Genomic DNA, 27,435 nt, shown 5'->3' with positions numbered 1-27,435 from the left:
AATTACTATGAATTCAGGAATCCATTTATTAATTCATTCAGCACGTATTTATTCAGCATTGAAGTCCATTGTGTGCTCAGTATTTTCCCTGGGTTTTATCATCTCAGACTTAGAATACTGTAAGAACATCTGTTGATATCAGTAAGGATTGTGCTTGGCTTTATGTAATAGTGAGCCAAATACCAATGACTTAACTGTTTAGGTTTATTTTGCTCACATAACCTAAAGTTAGGGCTGCTGCAGTAGCTGCATGATGTCACTGATATCTTAGGACCATTTTCTCTGTCCACTTTGTTATCCTTACTGTGTTTTCTCCTCTTGTTTGTCATCACATGGTCACAAGTGGCTGGTCACTTCCATCATTGTTATTCCAAGGAGGAGGAGGAGAAAGAAAGTAAAGACTTTCCCAGAAATCTGTAGAACACTTCTCTTTACACCTCATTGACCAGAACTGTGTCAAGGGAATCAGATGATGTCATCAAGACTTTGTCTCTCAAGTTTGCTTATTTCTGTTCATTTGGCTCCTTCTCTCTTTTTCTGTCTCTAACACTGACAGGTTTTCTTCATATGACAGTGGTAAAGAAGGATGGAGCATGAACAATGAAAGCTTCAGTATTATACCTAAACTTATTTAACTACAGGAAAGACAGTTTACCTTTCTCATTGTCTTCATATGAAACACTATCCTTGTCTGGGCCCTGTGATCAGATCACCCAGTAAATGTCAGGAGGATGGAGTACAACAATTGGCCAGGCCAATGTCACAGGGCGACCCTATAATGGGAAGCCCCATCAAAACCACAATGGAACAGGAAACTATTGTTTACCTAAAGAAAAGGGAGTTCATCGTCAGATGAAGAGGGGTAGAACCAATAGGAAAAGACAATATTTGTCACTATAGACGTACTGAACAATTTGCAAGCTAACACTATTTCTGACATATTATATGATATAGAACTTTAGGCTCTATTTGAGGATATGTTCGAAGTATTGAGGAAGAACCAAAGCTGCTTTCTGAGGAATATCATGACTGCCTACCAGGTAACCCTGAAGACTCTCTAGCTACGGATGCTGGTTGTACTCCAATATCTGTTATCACCTACTTTCATAGTAGAATAATTTTTAGCAGGGCACACAGCAGAAAAACAATTTTTAGCAGGGCACATGTAAAATCCTATATTTCTATTCTGCAATTATACAGGCAGAATAAAAGAAAAAATACTACATTTCTCAGCCTCACTTGGAGCTGGGTGTGACGACATGGCTAAATTCTGACCAATGGAATGTGAGCATAACTGCTCACGCAACGTCAGAGTTTGTCCTTGTAGGGAGGGGTCCCTACTTTCTGTTTCATTTCCCCTATCCTCTAATCTGCTGCTTATAACACAGACATGGTAAGCCATCTTGGACCAAGCCAGTGAGATACCTCAGAGATGATAAATTAACAAGAGAGGAGACAGGGTCTCTGATTGACCTTAGGGAGCAGAGCCACTATACCAGTCTTAGACTACTGACCTAAGGACTGTTACCTGAGAAAAAGAAACTCATATCTATTTTGAGTTTCTGTGACATGCAGCTAAAACAGTCTCCAAGTGAAATGTTCTAACCCTTATTTTCACAATAAACTTCTCTGCTAACTTGCCCATTTCCATCTGGTTTCCTAAGCGTATGTATCTGTCTTTAATCAGAAGTACCACGTCTTAGCTACTCTAGGCTCCAGTTGGGGAGCTATGTAACCCAAAACATGATAGTTTCTGTTTGAAAAAAAAAAAGAACTTACAGCAAAATTCTTTTCAGAGAAGATACTTTAGTGCAGTAGTTGTCAAATGCTGATCTATTCAACTCTCAGAATTTTGCAAATGTGCCCCAAATGTCACTGTAGCAGTAGGTTATGTAGGTAAACATTCTGGTCCAGCGTAAGAGGGTTCCAATTTTTCCACATCCTTGTCGAAACTTGTTATTATTTGACTTTTTTTGACTGTAGCCATCCTAGTCAGTGTGGTGTTTTCTTGTGGCTTTGATTTGCATTTCCTAGATGGTTCATAATACTGAGCAACTTTTCATGTGCTTACTGGTTATTTCTACATCATCTTTGGGGAAATGTTTATTAAGATTCTTTGAGCCCATTTAAAAATTGGGTTATTTGCATTTTTATTACTGAGTTATAAGAGTCCTTTTTACAGTCTAGATAGAAGTCCCTTATCAAATATATGATTAGCAAATATTTTCTCCCATTCTGCAAATATATGATTAGCAAATATTTTCTCTGATTCTGTGGGTTGTCTTTTCACTTTCTGGGTGATGTCCTTTGAAGCACAAAAGCTTCAGGGTTTTTAAAGTTCCATTTATCTATTCTTTTTCTTTTTGGTTTTTGTGATTTGGTGTCATATCTAAAAAAACACTGCTTAATCAAACATCATGAACATTTTCACCTATAGTTTCTTCAAGGATTTTTATAGTTTTAGCTCTTTATATTTAGGTCTTTGATCCATTTTGAGTTACATATGATATGATTTAGGCATTTTCCTTCATTCTTTTGCATGGAAATATCCAGTCATCCTAGCATTATTCCTTGAAAATACTATTCTTTCCTCCACTGAATGATCTAGACTACCTTGTCAAAAATCAATTGACTATAAACAGGAGAGTTAGTACCTGAACTCTCAATTCTATTTCATTGATCCATATGTCTATCCTTATGCCAGTATCATATTGTCTTGATTGCTGTTGCTTTGTCATACATTTTTATATTAATGAAAGTTTAACATTTTTTATCTATATGTAACCCCCAACAAATAGTTCAAAAAAATATAGGCCACTCAATATAGGATTGACTTTTGAAGCTCTTAACAATTTTAGAGGGTCATATATGGGTCACTAACCATACAGAGCTTATGAAGAGAAACACTGGGAATAATGAATCTTTGAGGAGAAAATGCAAGTATCTTTCAATGCAGCTTTAACAGTTGCTTCATCTATTGCAAAGAGCTAAAATTTCAGCAAAAATTAATTTGACAGTGACCCATTAATAACAGTCCTAACTGATTTCATGAAGATTGGTTATGTAAACCTTTCCTATGGCTGAGAAAAGTCAACAGTGAATCCTGAGTGAAAAGAGCAAGGTGAGCAGAGCAAAGCAGTGGGATACACACATCCTTCTGTTAGTCTGCCACCTGAAAAAAACCCCAGTGCTTACAGAAGCATCTCACTATCAACTGTAGTTTCAGCAAGATCTCATTTACCTGAGGAATAAGCTGCTAGAGCAAACTGTGTTATCAACTGGACAGAAGTCTATGGAACAGACACCCTTCCAAAGCCTGCCAGATGATAAATAGGACATTGGAGCATAATATTACATCATTCTTTTATCCAATCAAGCTCAAAAACATTAAGAAATAGTCATATATGCTCTATAATCAAGCAAACCGGAGAAGGATCTTGGGCAAGATATAATGTAGTAGATAGAAAAAGAGATGAAAATTAACGATCTCTAGATGAGATGACAATGATGGTGATGGCTTTTATTGAGTTCTTATTATATGACAATCACTATGGAAAATGCTTAAGAAACAGCTTCCCAATTAATCTCTACAACAACCCCATTGGGGAAGACTATTATTATCTCAATTTTGCAGATGATTAAATTGAAGCTCACATGAATTAAAGTAACATGTCCAAGGCCACACAGAAAGTAAACACAGGAGATGGGATTTATTGCCGGACTCCAACAACAAAGCTCAAGTTCTTGACCACTATGTTTTCTTTCTTACATGTCCCCCGAGACTCATATCCTGAGAAAAATCAACAAACAGACCTTATCTGCAACAATTCTCTCCATTCTCTCTTAACTCCCCTGATGCAAAAGAAAAGCATTTTTTTTTTCTTTAACGTTTAAGTTCAGTGGTACATGTGCAGGATGTGCAGGTTTGTCACATAGGTAAATCTGTGCCATGGTGGTTTCCTGCACAGATCATCCCATCACCTAGGTATTAGGTGCAGCATCCATTAGCTATTCTTCCTGATATTCTCCATCTCTCCATCCCTCCCCCACCCCTCCACCCATGGACCTCAGTGTGTGTTGTTCCCCAACCTGTGTCCATGTGTTCTCATCATTCAGCTCCCACTGATAAGTGAGAACATGTGGTGTTTGGTTTTCTATTCTTGTATTAGTTTGCTGAGCATAATGGCTTTGAACTCCATCCATGTCCCTGCAAAGCACACGATCTTGTTCCTTTTTATGGCTGCACACTATTCCATGGTGTATACTTACCACATTTTCTTTATCCAGTCTATCATTGATGGGCATTTAGGTTGATCTCACGTCTTTGCTATTGTGAATAGTGCTGCAATGAACATATACGTGCATGTATCTTTATAACAGAAGGATTTATATTCCTTTGGGTATATAACCAGTAATGCAATTGCTGGGTCAAATGGTGTTTCTGCCTCTAGGTCTTTGAAGAATCACCACACTGTCTCACACAATGGTTGAATTTATACTCCCACTCAACAGTGTAAAAGCATTCCTTTTTTCTCCATAACCTTGCAAGCATCTGTTGTTTTTTGACTTTTTAATAATAGCCATTCTGACTGGTGTGAGATGGTATCTCATTGTGGTTTTGATTTGCCTTTCTCTAATGATCAGTGATCCTGAGCTTTTTCTCATGATCCTTGACCACATGTATGTCTTATTTTGAGAAGTATCTGTCCACGTCTTTGGCCCACTTTTTAATGGGGTTGTTTTTTTTCTTGTAAATTTGGTTATGTTCCTTGTAGACTCTGGATATTAGACCTTTGTCAGATGGTTAGTTTGCAAAATTTTTCTCCCATTTTGTAGGTTGTCTGTTCACTCTGATGATAGTTTCTATTGCTGTGCAGAAGCTCCTTAGTTTAATTAGATCCCATTTGTCAATTTTTGCTTTTGTTGGGTTACTTTTGGCATCTTCGTCATGAAATCTTTGCCCATGCCTATGTCCTGAATGGTACTGCCTAGATTTTCTTCTAGGGTTTTTACAGTTTGGGGTTTTACATTTTAGTCTTTAATCCATCTTAACTTTTGCATATGGTGTAAGGAAGGGGTACAGTTTCAATTTTCTGCATATGGCTAGCCAGCACTCCCAGCACCATTTATTGAACAGAGAGTCCTTTCCCTATTGCTTGTTGTTGTCAAGTTTGTCAAAGATCAGATGGTTGTAGGTGTGCAGTCTTATTTCTCAGTTCTCTATTCTGTTTCATTGGTCTACGTATCTGTTTTTGTATCAGTACCATGCTGTTTTGGTTACTGTAGCCTTATAGCATAGTTTGAAGTCTGGTAGTGTGATGCCTCCAGCTTTGTTCTTTTTGCTTAGAACTATCTTGGCTATTCAGGCTCTGTTTTGGTTCCATTTGAATTTTAAAAGCTTTTTTCTAACAAACAGAAAGGAATAGCAACAACGTCAACAAAAAGGACATCCATACCAAAACCCCATCTGTAGGTCGCCAGCATCAAAGACCAAAGGTAGATAAAACCACAAAGATGGGGAGAAACCAGAGCAGAAAAGCTGAAAATTCTAAAAACCAGAGCGCCCCTTCTACTCCAAAGGATCATAGCTCCTCACCAGCAATGGAACAAAGCAGGACAGAGAATGACTTTGACGAGCTGACAGAAGTAGGCTTCAGAAAGTTGGTAATGACAAACATCTCCAAGCTACGGGTGGATGTTCGAACGCATCGCAAGGAAGCTAAAAACCTTGAAAAAAGATTAGATGAATGACTAACTAGAATAAACAGTGTAGAGAAGACCTTAAATGACCTGATGGAGCTGAAAACCATGGCATGAGAGCTACGTGACGCATGCACAAGCTTCAGTAGCCGATTCAATCAAGTGGAAGAAAGGGTATCAGTGATCGAAGATAGAGAAAAAAGAGAAAAGAAAAGAAAAAAGCCTCCAAGAAATATGGGACTACGTGAAAAGACCAAATCTACGTTTGACTGGTGTACCTGAAAATGACGAGAATGGAACCGAGCTGGAAAACACTCTTCAGGATATTATCCAGGAGAACTTCCCCAACCTAGCAAGGCAGGCCAACATTCAAATTCAGGAAATACAGAGAACACCACAAAGATACTCCTCGAGAAGAGCAACCCCAAGAAACATAATTGTGAGATTCACTAAGGTTGAAATGAAGGAAAAAATGCTGAGGGCAGCCAGAAAGAAAGGTCGGGTTACCCACAAAGCGAAGCCCATCAGACTAACAGCTGATCTCTCGGCAGAAACCCTACAAGTCAGAAGAGAGTGGGGGCCAATATTCAACATTCTTAAAGAAAAGAATTTTCAACCCAGAATTTCATATCCAGCCAAACTAAGCTTCATAAGTGAAGGAGAAATAAAATCCTTTACAGACAAGCAAATGCTGAGAGATTTTGTCACCACCAGACCTGCCTGACAAGAGCTCCTGAAGGAAGCATGAAACATGGAAAGGAACAACTGGTACCAGCTACCACGAAAACATGCCAAATAGTAAAGACCATCGACGCTATGAAGAAACTGCAGAACAACTGGTACCAGCCACCACGAAAACATGCCAAATAGTAAAGACCATCGACGCTATGAAGAAACTGCATCATTTAACGGGCAGAATAACCAGCAAACATCATAATGACAGGATCAAATTCACACATAACAATATTAACCTTAAATGTAAATGGGCTAAATGCCCCAATTAAAAGACACAAACTGGCAAATTGGATAAAGAGTCAAGACCCATCAATGTGCTGGATTCAGCAGGAGACCCATCTCAAATGCAGAGACACACATAGACTCAAAATAAAGGGATGGAGGAAGATCTACCAAGCAAATGAAAAGCAAAAAAAAAAAAAAAAAAAAAGCAGCGCTTGCAATCCTAGTCTCTGATAAAACAGATTTTAAACCAACAAAGATCAAAAGAGACAAAGAAGGCCATTACATAATGGTAAAGGGATCAATTCAACAAGAAGAGCTAACTATACTAAATATATATACACCCAACACATGAGCACCGAGATTCATAAAGCAAGTCCTCAGAGACATACAAAGAGACTTAGACTCCCACACAATAATAATGGGAGACTTTAACACCCCACTATCAATATTAGAGAGATCAATGAGACAGAAGGTTAACGAGGATATCCAGGACCAGAACTCAGCTCTGCAACAAGCAGACCTAATAGATAGACATCTACATAACTCTTCACCCCAAATCAACCGAATATACATTATTCTCAGCATCACATCACACTTATTCTAAAATTAACCACATAATTGGAAGTAAAGCACCCGTCAGCAAATGTAAAAGAACAGAAATCACAACAAACTGTTTCTCAGACCACAGTGCAATCAAATTAGAACTCAGGATTAAGAAACTCACTCAAAACCACACAACTACATGGAAACTGAACAACTTGCTCCTGAATGACTACTGGGTAAATAACGAAATGAAGGCAGAAATAAAGATGTTCTTTGAAACCAAGGAGAACAAAGACACAATGTACCAGAATCTCTGGGACACATTTAAAGCAGTGTGTAGAGGGAAATTTATAGCACTAAATGCCCACAAGAGAAATCAGGCAAGATCTAAAATCGACACCCTAACATGACAATTAAAAGAATTAGAGAAGCAAGAGCAAACAAATTCAAAAGCTACCAGAAGGCAAGAAACAACTAAGATCAGAGCAGAACTGAAAGAGACAGAGACACAAAAAACCCTTCAAAAAATCAATGAATCCAAAAGCTAGTTTTTTGAAAAGATCAACAAAATTGATAGACTGCTAGCAAGACTAATAAAGAAAAGAGAGAAGAATCAAATAGATGCAATAAAAAAATGATAAAGGGGATATCACCACTGATCCCACAGAAATAGAAACCACCATGAGAGCATACTATAAACACCTCTATGCAAATGAACTAGGAAATCTAGAAGAAATGGATAAATTCCTGGACTTATACACTCTTCCAAGACTAAACCAGGAAGAAGCTGAATCTCTGAATAGACCAATAATAGGCTCTGAAATTGAGGCAGTAATTAATAGCCTACCAACCAAAAAAAGTCCAGGACCAGACGGATTCACAGCCGAATTCTATCAGAGGTAGAAAGAGGAGCTGGGACCATTCCTTCTGAAACTATTCCAATCAATAGAAAAAGAGGGAATCCTCCCTAACTCATTTTATGAGGCCAACATCATCCTGATACCAAAGCCTGTCAGAGACACAATAAAAAAAGAGAATTTTAGACCAATATCCCTGATGAACATTGATGTGAAAATCCTCAATACCATTTGACCCAGCCATCCCATTACTGGGTATATACCCAAAGGATTATAAAACATGCTGCTATAAAGACACATGCACACGTATGTTTATTGCGGCACTATTTGCAATAGCAACGACTTGGAACCAACCGAAATGTCCAACAACGATAGACTGGATTAAGAAAATGTGGCACATATACACCATGGAATACTATGCAGCCATAAAAAAGGATGAGTTCATGTCCTTTGTAGGGACATGGATGCAACTGGAAACCATCATTCTCAGAAAACTATCGCAAGGACAAAAAACCAAACACCGCATGTTCTCACTCATAGGTGGGAACTGAACAATGAGAACACATGGACACAGGAAGGGGAACATCACACACTGGGGACTGTTGTGGGGTGGGGGAAGGGGGGAGGGATAGCATTAGGAGATATACCTAATGCTAAATGACGAGTTAATGGGTGCAGCACACCAACATGGCACATATATACACATGTAACAAACCTGCACGTTGTGCACATGTACCCTAAAACTTAAAGTATAATAATAATTTAAAAATACTGGAAAATCAAATCCAGCAGCACATCAAAAAGCTTATCCACCATGATCAAGTCTGCTTCATCCCTGGGATGCAAGGCTGGTTTAACATACGCAAATCAATAAACATAATCCATCACATAAACAGAACCAATGACAAAACCACATGATTATCTCCATAGATGCAGAAAAGGTCTTCAACAAAATTCAACAGCCCTTCATGCTAAACACTCTCAAGAAACTAGGTATTGATGGAATGTATCTCAAAATAATAAGAGCTATTTATGAAAAACCCACAGCCAATATCATACTGAATGGGCAAAAACTGGAAGCATTTCCTTTGAAAACCAGCACAAGACAAGGATGCCCTCTCTCACCACTCCTATTCAACATAGTGTTGGAAGTTCTGGTCAAGGCAATCAGGCAAGAGAAAGAAATAAAGGGCATTCAATCAGGAAATGAGGAAGTCAAATTGTCCCTGTTTGCAGATGACATGACCGTATATTTAGAAAACCCCATCGTCTCAGCCCAAAATCTCCTTAAGCTGATAGGCAACTTCAGCAAAGTCTCAGGATACAAAATCAATGTGCAAAAATCACAAGCATTCCTATACAATATTAACAAACAGAGTGCCAAATCATGAGTGAACTCCCATTCACAGTTGCTACAAAGAGAATAAAATACCTAGGAATACAACATACAAAGGATCTGAAGGACCTCTTCAAGCAGAACTACAAACCACTGCTAAACAAAATAAGAGAGGACACAAACAAATGGAAGAACATTCCATGCTCATGGGTAGGAAGAATCAATATCGTGAAAATGGCCATACTGTCCAAAGTAATTTGTAGATTCAATGCCATCCCCATCAAGCTACCAATGAATTTCTTCACTGAATTGGAAAAAACTACTTTAAAGTTCATATGGAACCAAAAAAGAGCCCTCATTGCCAAGACAATCCTAAGCAAAAAGAACAAAGCTGGAGGCATCATGCTACCTGACTTCAAACTATACTACAAGGCTACAGTAACCAAAACAGCATGGTACTGGTACCAAAATAGATAGTCCAATGGAACAGAAAAGAGCCCTCAGAAATAACACCACACACCTACAATCATCTGATCTTTGACAAACCTGACAAAAACAAGAAATGGGGAAAGGATTCCCTATTTAATAAATGGTGCTGGGAAAACTGGCTAACCATATGTAGAAAGCTGAAACTAGATCCCTTCCTTACACCTTATACAAAAATTAATTCAAGATGGATTAAAGACTTAAATGTTAGACCTAAAACCATAAAAACCCTAGAAGAAAACCTAGGCAATACCATTCAGGACACAGGCATGGGCAAGGGCTTCATGCCTAAAATACCAAAAGCAATGACAACAAAAGCCAAAATCGACAAATGGGATCTAATTAAACTAAAGAGCTTCTGCACAGCAAAAGAAACTACCATCAGAGTGAACAGGCAACCTACAGAATGGGAGAAAATTTTTGCAATCTACCCATCTGACAAAGGGCTAATATCCAAAATCTACAAAGAACTTAAACAAATTTACAAGAAAAAATCAAACAACCACATCAAAAAGTGGGCAAAGGATATGAATAGACACTTTAAAAGAAGACATTTATGCAGCCAACAGACACATGAAAAAATGCTCATCATCATTGGCCATCAAAGAAATGCAAATCAAAACCACAATGAGATACCATCTCACGCCAGTTGCAATGGAGTCATTTAAAAGTCAGGAAACAACAGGTGCTGGAGAGGATGTGGAGAAATAGGAACACTTTTCCACTGTTGGTGGGAGTATAAACTAGTTGAACCACTGTGGAAGACAGTGTGGTGATTCCTCAAGGATCTAGAACTAGAAATACCATTTGACCCAGCCATCCCATTACTGGGTATATACCCAAAGGATTATAAATCATGCTGCTATAAAGACACATGCACACATATGTTTATTGTGGCACTATTCACAATAGCAAAGACTTGGAACCAACCCAAATGTCCATCAATGATAGACCGGATTAAGAAAATGTGGCACATATACACCATGGAATACTATGCAGCTGTGAAAAAGGATGAGTTCATGTCCTTTGTAGCAACATGGATGAAGCTGGAAACAATCATTCTGAGCAAACTATTGGAAGGACAGAAAACCAAACACTGCATGTTCTCACTCATAGGTGGGAACTGAACAATGAGAACACTTGGACACAGGGCAGGGAACATCACACACCGGGGCCTGTCATGGGGGGATGGGGGAGGGATAGCATTAGGAGTAATACATAATATAAATGACGAGTTAATGCATGCAGCAAACCAACACGGCACATGTATACATATGTAAGAAACCTGCATGTTGTGCACATGTAACCTAGAACTTAAAGTATAAAAAAAATAGGTTTTTTTTTCTAATTCTGGGAAGAGTGTCAATGGTAGTTTAATGGGAATAGCATTCAATCTATTAATTACTCTGGACAGTATGGCCATTTTCACAATATTGATTCTTCACATCCATGAGCATAGACTGTTTCTTCATTTGTTGTAAAGCACTTTCAAAGATGTGCAAAATAATTGCTCTGTGTTTTAGGGTTTACTGGCCCATCTTTTCCCTCTCCCCATAAAACCACCACTCAAATTTAACATGCATTTGATTAATCTGATTCAGAATCAGCCTTATATTAAAAGTCAGGCCATAACAGAAAAATAGGGGGACAGACAGCAAGACTCATTAAGAAGGATTAGACTAGTTGGGAAGATGGGATGACTCAGGTATTAGACATTGCTATGTTGAATCTTCCTCTTCTATAAATGTTTGGGTGCCCTGGACAGTGAGTTAAGTGCATAGATATAAACTGCTGACTGACCCAGTCTAAGAATTTTCTAAAGGGTGGATGGCAAATAAATGAACAGCTCTGAGGCCTTAACTTGGCTTTCTAGCAAGGATTCCATCAGAAAAATAATCTGGATTTAAGAGAAGAAGTTATCAGGAAGAAATTTAAGAATCAGGAACCTATACCGTTTTAAGAAAACAGAAATCCTGTTTTAACAAACAGGAAGCTATGCTTTCCTCATCCAATGGAAAACAGCTTAATATGGCATCAAGCTTATACCCTCTCCCGTTTCTGTCAAACTCTGAGGATACTTGAGGTTTTCTGGTTGTGTCCACTGAAAAGAGGAGTGGGGAGTGCAAGAAGGCTCACAGAGGGCAGCAGGAGGCTAAGTAGAGTTTCACTCTCATGTGGGCTAATGAATGATAATGAATCAATTAAATAACACAATTTCTGAAGTACCTGACAGTTCTAAGAGTCTCTGATTCTGTAAGAGGACCTCCACATGATCAGTTTTTGCTTATAAAGTTAAACATAGTAAGGGACTGGAAGCATACTGGGTGAAATTAACTACTCCAACTAGAACTTCCAGTACAATGTTGAATAGAAGTGATGTAAGCAGACATTCTTGTCTTACTGTTGATTTCAGGGGGAAAGTATCTAGTCTTTTATCATCAACTATGATGATAATTGTGAGTTTTTCATAACTGTGATTTATCAAGTTGAGTAAGCTCCCTTCTATTCCTAGTTTGTTGCATGTTTTTATTATGAAAGGGTATTGGATTTTGTCAAAAATTTTTTTTCACTTATTGAGATAATCATATGACTTAAAAAATTCTACCGATATAGTGCTTTACATTAATTGATCTTCAGATATTAAACCAACCTTGCATTTCTGGGTAATCCCATGTGGCCATAGTGTATAATTCATTCTATGTTGCTGGATTCAGTTTGCTAGCATTTTGTTGAGGATTGTTGCATCCATATTCTCCAGAGGTATTAGTCTGCAGTTTTCATTTTTTATGTTTTATGGAATGCCACTTCAAATCCTTTGCCAAAAAAGACTAAGTATAACAAATTTCATTAAAATACCATTTCTTCTATGTCATACCATTCATTCAAGTCTATAAACTTTGGTTCCCAACTGCTCGTGATAAAATACACACTTCTTAGTGTATGTTCCATTATTTCCCTGCACAGTTCCTTCACTCTAGAAAGATTAATTTTTTTCACTGTCCTACCAAAAAATCCTAATGCTTAGAAACCTCCATGTCTTTATTCATGCTATTTCTCCATGTTGAAACTATTTTTTATTGATGGCAAATTTAATGTATACTCCCCTACTGCTTCTCTTCTCTAACAACCAACATCCTTAATCTAAATGAAGTTTAGGCTTGTAAGAAAGATTAAATCAGTTACAGAAAATGTAAAGCTATATAATCTCTGCACACGAGTAGGTGTATTTATATTTTGAGGTAGTTCCAAATATTTATTATTGTCTGTCTTCCCTACTAAATATATGTGCATTAGACATGAAAGCAGAAATGTTACCTCTTTTGTTTAATGCTGTCACCCTAGTATCCATGATAGTATTTGACGCATAGGAGGCATTCAACATTTATTGAATAAATAAATAGGCTACTCTTTTCTATGTATTCCACTTCTCCATGAAGCTAGATCATTGATCACCTGGCCTAAAGCCTTCTCTTTCTTCCCTGGACTCATAAGTCTAATTTTCCATAGAGTATATTTAACACTTTTCATATACTCCTCTGAGTTCTTAGTTATCATTCCATTTGTCTATGCTTTACTTCCCAACCAGATTATAAAAGCCTAGAGGGCAGAGACCATAGTGTACTTATTTTTCAAACCTCTGTCAGACTGTAGCCAGTGTATCTGGCATATAGTAAGCTCTCAATGAACAATGCCTAATAAGACTAGTGTAGACAGTTTACTGGAGCCTGAGGAAAACTTAATGCATTTACTGGATTTCTAAAGAAATCTATAGGGATAAACATCATCGGGGCTGAAAATTTTAAAATTTTATTGTCTTCTTGATGTCTTACATCTACTTTGAGGCAACTGTGGTGTTTTCCTGTCTCAGCACAAGCTTGTTTATCAGGAGAAAATTACACTAATTTTAACATTGACAAGGCCTAACTAAAATTGTGACAGATGTGAGAGTTCAATGTATCTAAGAAATCCTTCCCTTGGAGAAGATAGGCAGTAAAATACTTAATATCTTTTCCAGGCCTAGATTTTAAGAAATTTGAGGTATTCCGTCACAGCCCTTCTTGTCCTTTTAAGGCTCTGCTTGAATCCATATTTTATTGGAGTCTGTGTTTATTGCCTGGTTACAAGTAGTCTATCCAGGTGCCTCTGAAAGGAAACAAAATACTCAGCATAGCAACACCAATAGGAGGTCACCCTATGCATATCGTCCAAAATTCCCATCTCCTTTCCTAAATACAGAAATATGTAGCCTCTGATCTGGCTTTTTCAATTCATGACTACCTCAAGAGAGTAAGCAGCAAGACAGACCAGAAAATCGACATACTGCTTCAAGCCAGTCTCAGTTTCCTCTCTCAAACCCCCCTTTACCCACATACATTTTGGTTATTCATTTCCTCTATATCCCTCATCTTACCTGAAATTCTATTCCAGAAGACATCTGTTATTACACAACCACACAATTAAAGTCCCTTTCCTTCTTCTTTACCTTCAAGTTCCTATTTCTAATTATTTCTGACAATCCTTAGTTTGGTCAAGAATGTCTTGGAGAATTTTTCACTTTCTACTAAAAGACAAGAATTTCTATGCCTAAAATGAAGCACAACTACAAAACTGATTATTTCTAAGTTAAAACAGTAAAATACCACCCCAAACAACCTCTACCATCACTTCACATGGCATAAGCTCAATGACAGTTCATAGAAAAAAAGCCCAATGCATTATTTTCTATTTCATAAAAAATTTTAAATATCCAAGTAGATATTAGCCAGACAACATTTTTCTATACTATTATACTTTTTAATGTAGTAAATAATAATACTTAATATTTTAGAATGATAGAATAAAGATACTGGTCAATTTGCTAATTTATATTAATAGAAGAACACATTATTTTATTGTTCCCTAGATTTTCTCTAACATTCTTTACACCAACCTCAAATCACAATCTTCTCTCATCTGGCTGTTTTATGCCAAGTGTGCAGCAGGTCTAGAGAACTAACAGTCCCAGAACAGAGAAGGCAGAAAAAGAACTTCAGGAAAAATGGCTCTGGGGGGAAAAGCAGAGGTGATGCTATTTGATAAGTTTTACAGTGTGAAAAATTAAATTGCGAGGAATTATGGTAGAGCCACTGATGGGAATGGGGTGTGCGTTAGTGAGAGGGAAGACAGAGATTTTTAAAAAACTGAGTAAATAGAAAATGTAGCAATGAGTGGCCAGGCGCAGTGGCTCACGCCTGTAATCCCAGAACTTTGGGAGGCCAAGGCGGGCGGATCACCAGGTCAGGAGATGGAGACCATCCTGGCTAACAAGGTGAAACCCTGTCTCTCCTAAAAATACAAAAAATTAGCCGGGCGTGGTGGCAGGTGCCTCTAGTCCCAGCTACTTGGGAGGCTGAGGCAAGAGAACGGCGTGAACACATGAGGCGGAGCTTGCAGTGAGCCGAGATTGCGCCACTGCACTCCAGCCTGGGAGACAGAGCGAGACTCCGTCTCAAAAAAAGAAAAAAGAAAAAAAAGAAAATGTGGCAATGAGTAACTTCAATAGTAAAATGACAAGAAATATTATCACACTACATTAATTCAATAAGCAATGAACAAGACTTATATCATCTTTATAATGAAAACAATTAAGATTGACAAAAAAGAATATGATATAAGAATACTGGGAAGATGGAAGTGTAGAAAGGAAGTGCAGAAGAGATAGAACCCTTATTAACAACAAATAGCAAGTGAATACGGTAATAGGGAATCAAGATATGATAGGCCATTCAGGTTATTTAGAAATATGGAAATAAATACTTGAAGAAACAGCTTATAAAGAGTGGCTGACTGTTGGGCAGAATGAGGTGAGGGTATCAGGATTGATGCTACTTTGATGTATTTCATTAGCAAAATTTGGTTGTTAAAATTCATTTACTAATTTGATAAAAATAAAACCATATTATAATAAATAAACTAATGCCCATGATTATATAATTGGGCCTTTATGAGACTAAGACTATCTTGTAAGAAGGTGAAGAACCTTCTGAAAGGTAAACCAATTGTGTCAACCACAGTCCTGTTAAACACTGGTTAAGAAATCAAGGCTGAGTAGTGGAGCTCTGTTTTGGGAGTAAATTTAGAATTGTAAATTTGGCTTTGGCTGTTAAAGTATCCAAAAGGTTGACTCTCACCTCATGTAAAAGGCAAGGAACTAACATGTAAGAATCCCAAATAACGTGCCTGTTGTACTAGTCCTCCAGAGCCAGATGTCACGGAAACATGAAATATAGAATGGGATGGTGAACTATTGCAGCGAGCTAGATAAGGAAGGAAATGTACTTTGTAACATGGAATGCATTTTGATTTTTGAATATTAAATGTGTTTCTTTTATGTAATTCCTCAGCCTGTCATAATGCAGGTTGAGTATCCTTCATTGGAAAATTCAAAATCCAAAATGCTCCAAAATCTGTAATTTTTAAAATATTAACATGACATGACTCTCAAAGAAAATGCTCAGGGAAGCATTTCAAATTTTGAGTTTTCAGATAGGGGACTCAACCTGTATGTATAGAGAAATGAGGTTCATTTAAAGGCAGAAACCAAATATTCTGGGAGCTAGAAATCATGGAAATTATAGTACTTGAAGGGGACAGTGAAAATCTAATAGTACAAGTACAGGCCCATTGGTCTAGTGGCCTCACCCCATCTAAAACACATTTTTCAGAGCAAAAATATTGGAAAATTTTTGTTTAATGTGGGAGACAATTTTCCTAATCCATCATCCAGTCATTTTGGCTGTGAACTGGTAAATTTCATTACGTGTTAGTTGTCTTTTTAATTAAAATTAATATTAAATATTGGTTCTGGCAAGAATCCTCAGATTACGGTTTTCACTTCTAGTTTCAAAGATATGTGCATTTTTCCCCTTTGTTTATTGAATAGATGTTTCCTCCACTAATACATAATCCCCCTATCATATTATACTTTTTTTTTTTTTTGAGACAGGGTCTCACTTTGTTACCTGGTTGGAGTGCAATGGTGTGATCTTGGCTCACTGCAGCCTCGACCTCCCAGGTTCAAGTGATCCTCCTGCCTCAGCCCTGCAAGTAGCAGAGACTAAAGGCACATGCCACCATGCCTGCCTAATGTGTGTGTGTGTGTGTGTGTGTGTGTGTGTGTGTGTCTGTGTGTGTGTGTGTTTTTGTAGAGATGCAGTTTTGCCATGTTGCCCAGGCTGGTCTTGAACTCCTAAGCTCAAGTGATCTGCCCGCACCTTGGCCTCCCAAGTGATATTATTCTTGAATAATTTTTAATCTTCCTTTTATTTTTTTGAGACAGGGTCTCTTGCTCTGTCACCCATGCTGGAGTGGAGTGGCACCATCACACCTCACTTCAGCCTCGACCTCTGGGGCTCAAGTGATCCTCCCACCTCAGCCTCCTGAGTAGCTGGGACTACAGGCACACACCACCACATGCAACTAATTTTTAATTTTTTTTTGTTGAAATGGGGTCTCACTATCCTGCCCAGGCTGATTGTGAACCCCTGGGCTCAAGCAATCCGCCCACCTCAGCCTCCCAGTGTTGGACTTACAGGTGTGAGCCACTATGCACCCAGCCAAAATTAATCTTTCAAATAAATATTGCCAAAGGTTGTCTGAAAATGTTAACACCTTCAAAAAATATACTACGTTAGGCCAGGCGTGGTGGCTCACACCTGTAATCCCAGCAGTTTGGGAGGCCAAGGCAGATGGATCCCTTGAGGCCAGGAGTTCAACACCAGCCTGGGCAATATGGTGAAACCTCATCTCTACTAAACAAAAGAAAAGAAAAGAAATATATATATATATTTAATGTTATATATATTAATTATACATAATTAAATATACATAATTTCTTCTTATAGAACTATGTTGCAACAACATAGTATCAGATGGTGGACTTAGAACAGATTTGACATTTACTGGTCTATAATTCACAGGGTGCCTTCTAGAAAACCTGATAAATGGGATTCTTATTATTAATCCATAATTCCTATGAAATAGTAGTTGTTTATAATATCAGGATTATATTATATATACTAACATATATATCTTCCTCCATTTTCCCAATAACTTAGCCAGGTTTAATTTTCCTATTTTTCTTTTGTTCTCAAAAGGAATTTTTAAAAAAATTGTTGGCTAGGCACAGTAGCTCACGCCTGTAATCTCAGCACTTTGGGAGGCTGAGGGGGCCAGATCACCTGAGGTCGGGAGTTCAAGACAAGCCTGGCCGACATTGTGAAATCACGTCTCTACTAAAAATACAAAAATCAGCTGGGTATGGTGACACGCACCTGTAATCCCAGCAACCCGGGACGCTGAGGCAAGAGAATTGCTTGAACCCAGGAGGTGGAGATTGCAGTGAGCTGAGATGGCACTCTAGTCTGGGCAACAGAGTGAGACTCCATGTTAAAAAAAAAAAGAGAGCTTACAAGGTTTTCAACAAAAGTAAAATTTGCTAAAAGGTAACACCTCGCTCTCCCTCTCCCTCTCCCTCTCCCTCTCCCCACGGTCTCCCTCTCCCTCTCTTTCCACGGTCTCCCTCTGATGCCGAGCCGAAGCTGGACGGTACTGCTGCCATCTCAGCTCACTGCAACCTCCCTGCCTGATTCTCCTGCCTCAGCCTGCCGAGTGCCTGCGATTGCAGGCGCGCGCCGCCACGCCTGACTGGTTTTCGTATTTTTTTGGTGGAGACGGGGTTTCGCTGTGTTGGCTGGGCTGGCCTCCAGCTCCTAACTGCGAGTGATCTGCCAGCCTCGGCCTCCCGAGGTGCCGGGATTGCAGACGGAGTCTCGTTCACTCAGTGCTCAATGGTGCCCAGGCTGGAGTGCAGTGGCGTGATCTCAGCTTGCTACAACCTCCACCTCCCAGCCGCCTGCCTTGGCCTCCCAAAGTGCCGAGATTGCAGCCTCTGCCCGGCCGCCACCCCGTCTGGGAAGTGAGGAGCGTCTCCACCTGGCCGCCCATCGTCTGGGATGTGAGGAGCCCCTCTGCCTGGCTGCCCAGTCTGGAAAGTGAGGAGCGTCTCTGCCCGGCCGCCATCCCATCTAGGAAGTGAGGAGAGCTTCTTCCCGGCCGCCATCACATCTGGGAAGTGAGGAGTGTCTCTGCCCGGCCGCCCATCGTCTGAGATGTGGGGAGCACCTTTGCCCTGCCGCCCCGTCCGGGATGTGAGGAGCGTCTCTGCCCGGCCGCCCCGTCTGAGAAGTGAGGAGACCCTCTGCCTGGCAACCGCCCCATCTGAGAAGTGAGGAGCCCCTCCGCCCAGCAGCCACCCTGTCTGGGAAGTGAGGAGCGTCTCCGCCCGGCAGCCACCTCGTCCAGGAGGGAGGTGGGGGGGTCAGTCCCCCGCCCGGCCAGCCGCCCCATCCGGAAGGGAGGTGGGGGGTCAGCCCCCCGCCCGGCCAGCCGCCCCGTCCGGGAGGGAGGTGGGGGGGGTCAGCCCCCCGCCCGGCCAGCTGCCCCATCTGGGAGGGAGGTGGGGGAATCAGCCCCCCGCCCGGCCAGCCGCCCTGTCCGGGAGGTGAGGGGCGCCTCTGCCCGGCCGCCTCTACAGGGAAGTGAGGAGCCCTCTGCCCAGCCAGCCACTCCATCCGGGAGGGAGGTGGGGGGGTCAGCCCCCCACCCGGCCAGCCGCCCCGTCCGGAAGGGAGGTGGGGGGGTCAGCCCCCAGCCCGGCTAGCCGCCCCGTCCAGGAGGGAGGTGGGGGGGTCAGCCCCCCACCTGGCCAGCCACCCCATCTGGGAGGTGAGGGGCACCTCTGCCCGGCCGCCCCTACTGGGAAGTGAGGAGCCCCTCTGCCCGGCCAGCCGCCCCATCCAGGAGGGAGGTGGGGGGGGGGGTCAGCCCCCTGCCCGACCAGCTGCCCCGTCCGGGAGGTGAGGGGCGCCTCTGCCCGGCCGCCCCTACTGGGAAGTGAGGAGCCCCTCTGCCCGGCCGCCCCTACTGGGAAGTGAGGAGCCCCTCTGCCCGGCCACCACCCCATCTGGGAGGTGTACCCAACAGCTCATTGAGAACGAGCCATGATGACAATGGCGGTTTTGTGGAATAGAAAGGGGGGAAAGGTGGGGAAAATATTGAGAAATCGGATGGTTGCCGTGTCTGTGTAGAAAGAGGTAGACATGGGAGACTTTTCATTTTGTTCTGTACTAAGAAAAATTCTTCTGCCTTGGGATCCTGTTGATCTGTGACCTTACCCCCAACCCTGTGCTCTCTGAAACATGTGCTGTATCCACTCAGGGTTGAATGGATTAAGGGCGGTGCAAGATGTGCTTTGTTAAACAGATGCTTGAAGGCAGCATGCTCCTTAAGAGTCATCACCACTCCCTAATCTCAAGTACCCAGGGACACAAACACTGTGGAAGGCCACAGGGCCCTCTGCCTAGGAAAACCAGAGACCTTTGTTCACTTGTTTATCTGCTGACCTTCCCTCCACTATTGTCCTATGACCCTGCCAAATCCCCCTCTGTGAGAAACACCCAAGAATGATCAATAAAAAATAAAATAAAATAAAATAAAAATAAAATAAAATAAAATAAAATCCAAAAAAAAAAAAAGTTAAAAAAAGAAAAAAGAAAAGAAAGAAAGAAAGAAAGAAAGGCCAGGCGCGGTGGCTCAAGCCTGTAATCCCAGCACTTTGGGAGGCCAAGGAGGGCAGATCACGAGGTCACGAGTTGGAGACCAGCCTGGCCAACATGGTGAAACCCCGTCTCTACTAAAAATACAAAAAAATTAGCTGGGCATGGTGGCAGGCACCTGTAATCCCAGCTACGCGGGAGACTGAGGCAGGAGAATCGTTTGAACCTGAGAGGTGGAAGTTACAGTGAGCTGAGATCGCACTACTGCACTCTAGCCCAGGTGACAGTGCAAGACTCCATCTCAAAAAAAAAAAAAAAAATTTCTGGTAGTGTTGTTGTGAAACCACACTAGAGGCAATCAACTAGCCCTTTCAAAATATACCTTTGACTTATTACGGAGTATTCTATGTAACTAAAATGTCTTTATATGCATAGACTATCAGATATGAGTTCTGCTAATAATTTAAAAATTGAATCATATTCTTCCAGTGCACTGTAGGTCTTTTCTAAAATACTGAAAGTTTTACAGATATGTCCCACCAGGGTTGGGAAAAGGTCCAAACAGTCCTTTCTCATTATATAGCCTGTATTTTTTAATTCTGATATATATACATAACATAAAATTTACCATTTTAACCATTTAAAAATGTTCATGTCATCTGTACTTGTAATGTGATCTCTAAGAAGAAACACATAGCCACAGATACCTTTTTAAAGCAGAAGAAAACAATGCCTATATAGTTTATGGAATTGTCAGTAATGATTCAACATTCAGGGAAGGATAGTTAGTAACTCCGAGTATCCCTTTATTTACTGAAATTGATCCCCCTAAGAGGCATTAAAAGTATGTAGATAAATAGTTAATAACCAATTTGCTAAGTTATGTGAATCCTAAAACAATCAGTGATCTGAGAGTTAGATTTCTTTGACAGGAGACATTCATAAAATTGGCACAAATAATATAGGAGTGTAATTTACTTTTATCCAACTCAACTTGCTTCAGAGGCCTCATCGAAAATGCATGGGGAAATATTTTTTAATTTGCTTACTTTGATGTCATATAATTACATTTTTATGGATTCCCTAATGTATATTTAAAAACTCAATTATTTTGGACAATATGTAGTTCTAAAGTCCTTTTACAATAGATATTGAATAAATAGATATCATGGCTAGTAAAGGATGATTACATTAGAAAATCATTTACAAAAGATAAAAGATTTATCATTTTAAAATATTTTTTTAAAAAATAAAGAAGACTGAAAGAATAATGTCACACTTATAATATATAATCTGTGGCAGAATGTAAACAGTGCTGACTTGAGACCTAAATTCCTCTTCATTTCCTACCTTCTTACTAAACAGAACTTAAAGCCTTCTTTACAACTCATGACAAAAATAAAAGCAACATCTTTTTCATATATAAACAGTTTGTTCACCTGAGTTTTTATAAAATATTTATTCTAAGTACAGAATGTTAGAGAAATGTGGAAACAAAATGCAAAGAAAATATATCTTGAGAAGAATCTAACAAATAGCTTTCTTTGTTTCTTGCTGACATACTTTGTGGTTACAATACAGGCTTCCAATGAACACTGTATCAAAATTAAAATTCTAGGCAGGCATTCAACTTTTATGATTGTATCCATTCATTTCCCACTGAGCATGGGAAACAAATGCTTTACAAGTTATTTATTGAAGATATTCCCATAGTACTCTTAGAAAGTTCACTTCCAAAAGAGGCCTTATTACTGTAATGTATCCAAGTAAATGAAAGCTATACCAGGATTCTTGCATCATACTTTAGAACTTCAGCAGGCTAATAAAATTATGTATTATATAACAGAGGTTCCTCTGAGGTCAGTCCACAGCAATTTTGCAAAGGTACATGATAAATAAGAGGAATAGAGACCAAACACATTTCTAAAATAAAGAATATCAATCCAAAATGACTTATGACTATATTTTGAATAAAGTTAAACACAGAATAATGAAGCAGAAAGCAGTCAGCTTAATTATAGTTTTCCTACTGTGAATGTAAAGTTGGAACAAATGCAGTAAGCCTGATCAAAATCAGGTAACAGTTACCTCTGCAGCCTTGTTTGATGGTTCCAGTCCAGTCATATTTGCTACTATTAACTGATGTAAGAGTTGAACTTGAGCCACACTTAGGAAGAAGTCCAGGTTTGTGGTTATATTCACTTCTAAGGAATGGCCACACACTAAAATCTCCTGAAGCAAAAACGGTAGAATACAGATAAAGAAACATGATAGCTTTCAGATGATAATTTATCATTCTTACTTATTTGACCTTCACTACTTTGGTGACATTTCCTAGGACTCAAGTTCATACATTAAGGAGAAGAGCAAAAATGGTGAGCACAGCCACTTGACACAATTTAACAGATAAATTTCATATTTATGAGGGCCTGCTGTGTGTTGGGCCTTGTGCTAGATATACACAGCTAACAATAACAAGTCTTCACCTTTTCATACCTATTTGACTTTTCCATAACTCAAACTATTATTATTGTTTTCAATATGTAGCAACAATATAATTGTGTAGCATAATCTTGTTCATGAACTCAAACCAACAAATATTTACTGAGCATTTCCTAAGTACTAGGTATGATAGTAGAGTCCTACGAATATCACAGAGAATAATGTCGGCCTTGAAGGGCAACCTGCTCTTGAGGAGGTTATAATCTAGTTGGGCAGACAGATGTAAACAGACAATTTTAGGCAGGCAATTAATTGCTAAGAGCCACAGTATGAATATTCTCCAAAAGATATACTCTAAATGATTTATAAGAAAACGGAGTGTTGAAGCTAAAGACAGCTAGACTAATTAATTTCACTTCTTTAAACTACTAAAATCGTGGCAGCATTGGGTAGATGTCCATAACTTAATTGGTGCTGTTCTGCAAAACCTAGTCACTTGAACATTTATCACTGGAAAACCGTTCAGACAAGGAAAACAGAACAAAACAAAAAACCAATACAATAGTTTCACTTAATAAGTCCTGCCTCTTGTCATGATGTGCATGTGGACAATGTTCAAATGCTTGGAAATGTCCAACAGATCTTCTCCTTATAGTATCATCCAGAGGAATGGATTTAAGGAGACTATGACTAGTCCAAATGCAAATGAGACAGCTTAGAGCAGCTTTTAATAAAGTCATAAAGAACAGCGTGTCTGAAATAATTATCCTTTTTTTTTTGGTTAAACAATTTTTTCCTCCACAAGTTCTCTGTATTCATTCACTCTAGTTAGAATTCTTATTCTATTCCTCAAGTATTGACAAAAAGGGAAAAAAGTATACCAATTCAGGAATAAAAAAAAATAGTCACCGTAACATTACCCAAGAGCACAAAAATTTGTACTAAAAATAACTTGGCTTTATTGGTGGCATACATCCTGTGAAAACTTGCAAATAATTGATCTTATACTAGTAGGTTAAATAGTATGAATGCAATTGGTAGAATTAGCAGCTAATAATACAAAAACAAGGATAATTTTCATTTTCATAGAACTTTAGCTTTTCAGATTCCTAATTATTTTTTCTATTGATCAGTTTGAACCTTATAACAATCTAGATGGCAACAAGAGTAGCTATATATGAGGCAACTAAGGTATGCATAACAATCTGGGTAGCCTGGTTAGCTCCTCTATGCCTCAGTTTTGTCATCTACAAAATACGGATATCAGGAGTAGCAAATAAGATTATTATGAGGACTAAATGAGTTATTACAAGGAAAGCAATAACTGAAGAGTACTACAAAGTGCTCCATAAATGTTAGCTATGATAGTAGCCATTACTATTAATGAGCTAATTTGAAGTCCTATGGGCTGAAACTGTGGCAATCCCCAACATACAAAGAGGAGCAATTCCATTATTTAGACTAAAATAAAATCAAAATTATGTTCTAACCTCAGTATGCAAATTTTCTGGAGAAATTACTTTGGTGAAAATGACAGCAGGTGCTCCAGTTATTCGGACAGAAAAATCTGTCAAAACAGGGGTCAAAATTGCTCTCCTTTCTTGATGCCGCCGTATGCTAAAAGATAGAGTAAAAGATTATTTGCCATTTCATTATTTTCAAAGACAATTTTCATTAAATTTGTACAAGTCTTTGTACTACAAACATGTATGGCAAAATTACATTATTATTTTGAGAGTGCCTATTTGCATATTTTACAGTCATCGTTTCTTAACTTCAATTCCATAAGATTTACAAAAGATGAAAACATCTTGAGAAATTAAGGTGTAATTAAGCAATTTCATATTAGTATCATCCCAGGACTTTTTAACAAATTAATTTTTAAATTTTTACTCCTTTTTGTTCTTGCAAATAGTTTCATATCACTTTTGTTACCACCAATAATCTTAATGTTTTTTGGAATAATTTTTAATTTCCTATTTTTAGTATCTGACCTTCTATTTGATAACTGCTGTCTTGCTGACCTCATTAGGGTCATGAGCATATCCTTTTAGTCTTTGAATTATTTTCTTTTTAAGGTCTAAGAAAAATGTTAATTCATTTTTTTTTAAGACAAGGTCTTGGTCTGTCACCTAGGCTGGAGTGCAGTCGTGCGATCATGGCTCACTGTAGCCTCAATCTCCTGGGCGCAAGTGATCCTCCCACCTTGGCCTCCTGAGTAGCTGGGACCACAGGAATGTGCCACCATGCCTCGCTAATTTATTTTTACTTTTTCTAGAGACAGAGTCTCCTCACGTTGCCCAGGCTGGTCTTGAACTCCTAGGCTCAAGCAATTCTCCTGCCTAGGACTCTCAAAGTGCTGGGATTACAAGTGTTGAGCCACCATGTCCAGCTGTTAAGGTTTTTGTGTGAGGTATTAAATGCTTCCTGAAAACAATCCTGTATGTAAAGTAGGGACTGTTAATAGCCCCATTATGATCTGTAAGGAAATGAAGTTCAAGTACTGGGCTAAGGCTACACAATGAGAGCAAAGGTTCCAGAATTGGACCTGGAGGACAAGTTGACACCAAAACAGCTTTTGGCCTCTATTCTAGTTCTTCTTTATGTATTCCCAGCTTTCATCAGTTATTTAGCAGAATATTTTTACCTGAAATTTAAAACTATTAATAATTTCACAATCCAGCATATAAACAGAACCAAAGACAAAAACCACATGATTATCTCAATAGATGCAGAAAAGGCCTTTGACAAAATTCAACAGCCCTGCATGCTAAAAACTCTCAATAAATTAGGTATTGATGGGACATTTCTCAAAATAATAAGGGCTATTAATGACAAACCCAAGCCAATATCATACTGAATGGGCAAAAACCGGAAGCATTCCCTTTGAAAACTGGCACAAGACAGGGAATGCCCTCTCTCACCACTCCTATTCAACATAGTGTTGGAAGTTCTGGCCAGGGCAATCAGGCAGGAGAAAGAAATAAAGGATATTCAATTAGGAAAAGAGGAAGTCAAATTGTCCCTGTTTGCAGACGACATGATTGTATATTTAGAAAACCTCATCCTCTCAGCCCAAAATTTCCTTAAGCTGATAAGCAACTTCAGCAAAGTCCCAGGATACAAAATCAATGTGCAAAAATCACAGGCATTCTTATACACCAATAACAGACAAACAGAGAGCCAAATCATGAGTGAACTCCCATTCACAATTGCTTCAAAGAGAATAAAATACCTAGGAATACAACTTACAAGGGATGGGAAGGACCTCTTCAAGGAGAACTACAAACCACTGCTCAACGAAAGAAAAGAGGATACAAACAAATGGAAGAACATTCCATGCTCATGGATAGGAAGAATCAATATCGTGAAAATGGCCATACTGCCCAAGGTAATTTATAGATTCAATGCCATCCCCATTAAGCTACCAATGACTTTCTTCACAGAATTGGAAAAAACTACTTTAAAGTTCATGTGGAACCAAAAAAGAGCCCTCATTGCCAAGACAATCCTAAGCAAAAAGAACAAAGCTGGAGGCATCATGCTACCTGACTTCAAACTATACTACAAGGCTATAGTAACCAAAACAGCATGGTACTGGTACCAAAACAGAGATATAGACCAATGGAACAGAACAGAGCCCTCAGAAATAATACCACACATCTACAACCATCTGATCTTTGACAAACCTGACAAAAACAAGAAATGGGGAAAGGATTCCCTTTTTAATAAATGGTGCTGGGAAAACTGGCTAGCCATATGTAGAAAGCTGAAACTCAATCCCTTCCTTACACCTTATACAAAAATTAATTCAAGATGGATTAAAGACTTAAATGTTAGACCTAAAACCATGAAAACCCTAGAAGAAAACCTAGGCAATACCTTTCAGGACATAGGCATGGGCAAGGAATTCATGTCTAAAACACCAAAAGCAATGGCAACAAAAGCCAAAATTGACAAATGGGATCTAATTAAACTAAAGAGCTTCTGCACTGCAAAAGAAACTACCATCAGAGTGAACAGGCAACCTACAGAATGGGAGAAAATTTTTGCAACCTACTCATCTGACAAAGGGCTAATATGCAGAATCTACAAAGAACTCAAACAAATTTACAGGAAAAAAGCAACCCCATCAAAAAGTAGGCAAAGGATATGAACAGACACTTCTCAAAAGAAGACATTTATGCAGCCAAAAAACACATGAAAAAATGCTCATCATCACTGGTCATCAAAGAAATGCAAAACAAAACCACAATGAGATACCATCTCACACCAGTTAGAATGGCGATCATTAAAAAGTCAGGAAACAATAGGTGCTGGAGAGGATGTGGAGAAATAGGAACACTTTTACACTGTTGGTGGGACTGTAAATTAGTTCAATCATTGTGGAAGACAGTGTGACGATTCCTCAAGGATCTAGAACTAGAAATACCATTTGACCCAGCCATCCCATTACTGGGTATATTCCCAAAGGATTATAAATCATGCTGCTATAAAGACACATGCACACGTATGT

General features: G+C 39.1%; 1 protein-coding gene across 17 annotated transcripts in view; it reads right to left on the bottom strand.

Annotated features, from left to right (window-relative positions):
* VPS13B (vacuolar protein sorting 13 homolog B) overlaps nt 1-27,435 on the bottom strand; it is an 869,944-nt gene that overhangs the window by 278,371 nt on the left and 564,138 nt on the right. For 15 of the 17 annotated variants that reach the window (XM_031013639.3, XM_055348088.2, XM_031013638.3 and 12 more), the window contains exons 32-33: nt 24,410-24,536; nt 22,566-22,709 (exon numbers count right to left, since the gene is read on the bottom strand). In XM_031013639.3, coding sequence (XP_030869499.3) covers nt 22,566-22,709; nt 24,410-24,536 — 271 coding nt within the window. Of the gene's footprint in view, nt 1-12,289; nt 14,026-22,565; nt 22,710-24,409; nt 24,537-27,435 lie in introns of those variants that run through there. The other 2 variants (XM_055348093.2, XM_055348094.2) reach the window with 2 other exon arrangements.

Source organism: Gorilla gorilla, chromosome 7, assembly GCF_029281585.2.
Source record: "Gorilla gorilla gorilla isolate KB3781 chromosome 7, NHGRI_mGorGor1-v2.1_pri, whole genome shotgun sequence".
Classification (NCBI taxonomy): domain Eukaryota; kingdom Metazoa; phylum Chordata; class Mammalia; order Primates; family Hominidae; genus Gorilla; species Gorilla gorilla.
This window is presented reverse-complemented; position numbering and strand designations above follow the sequence as displayed.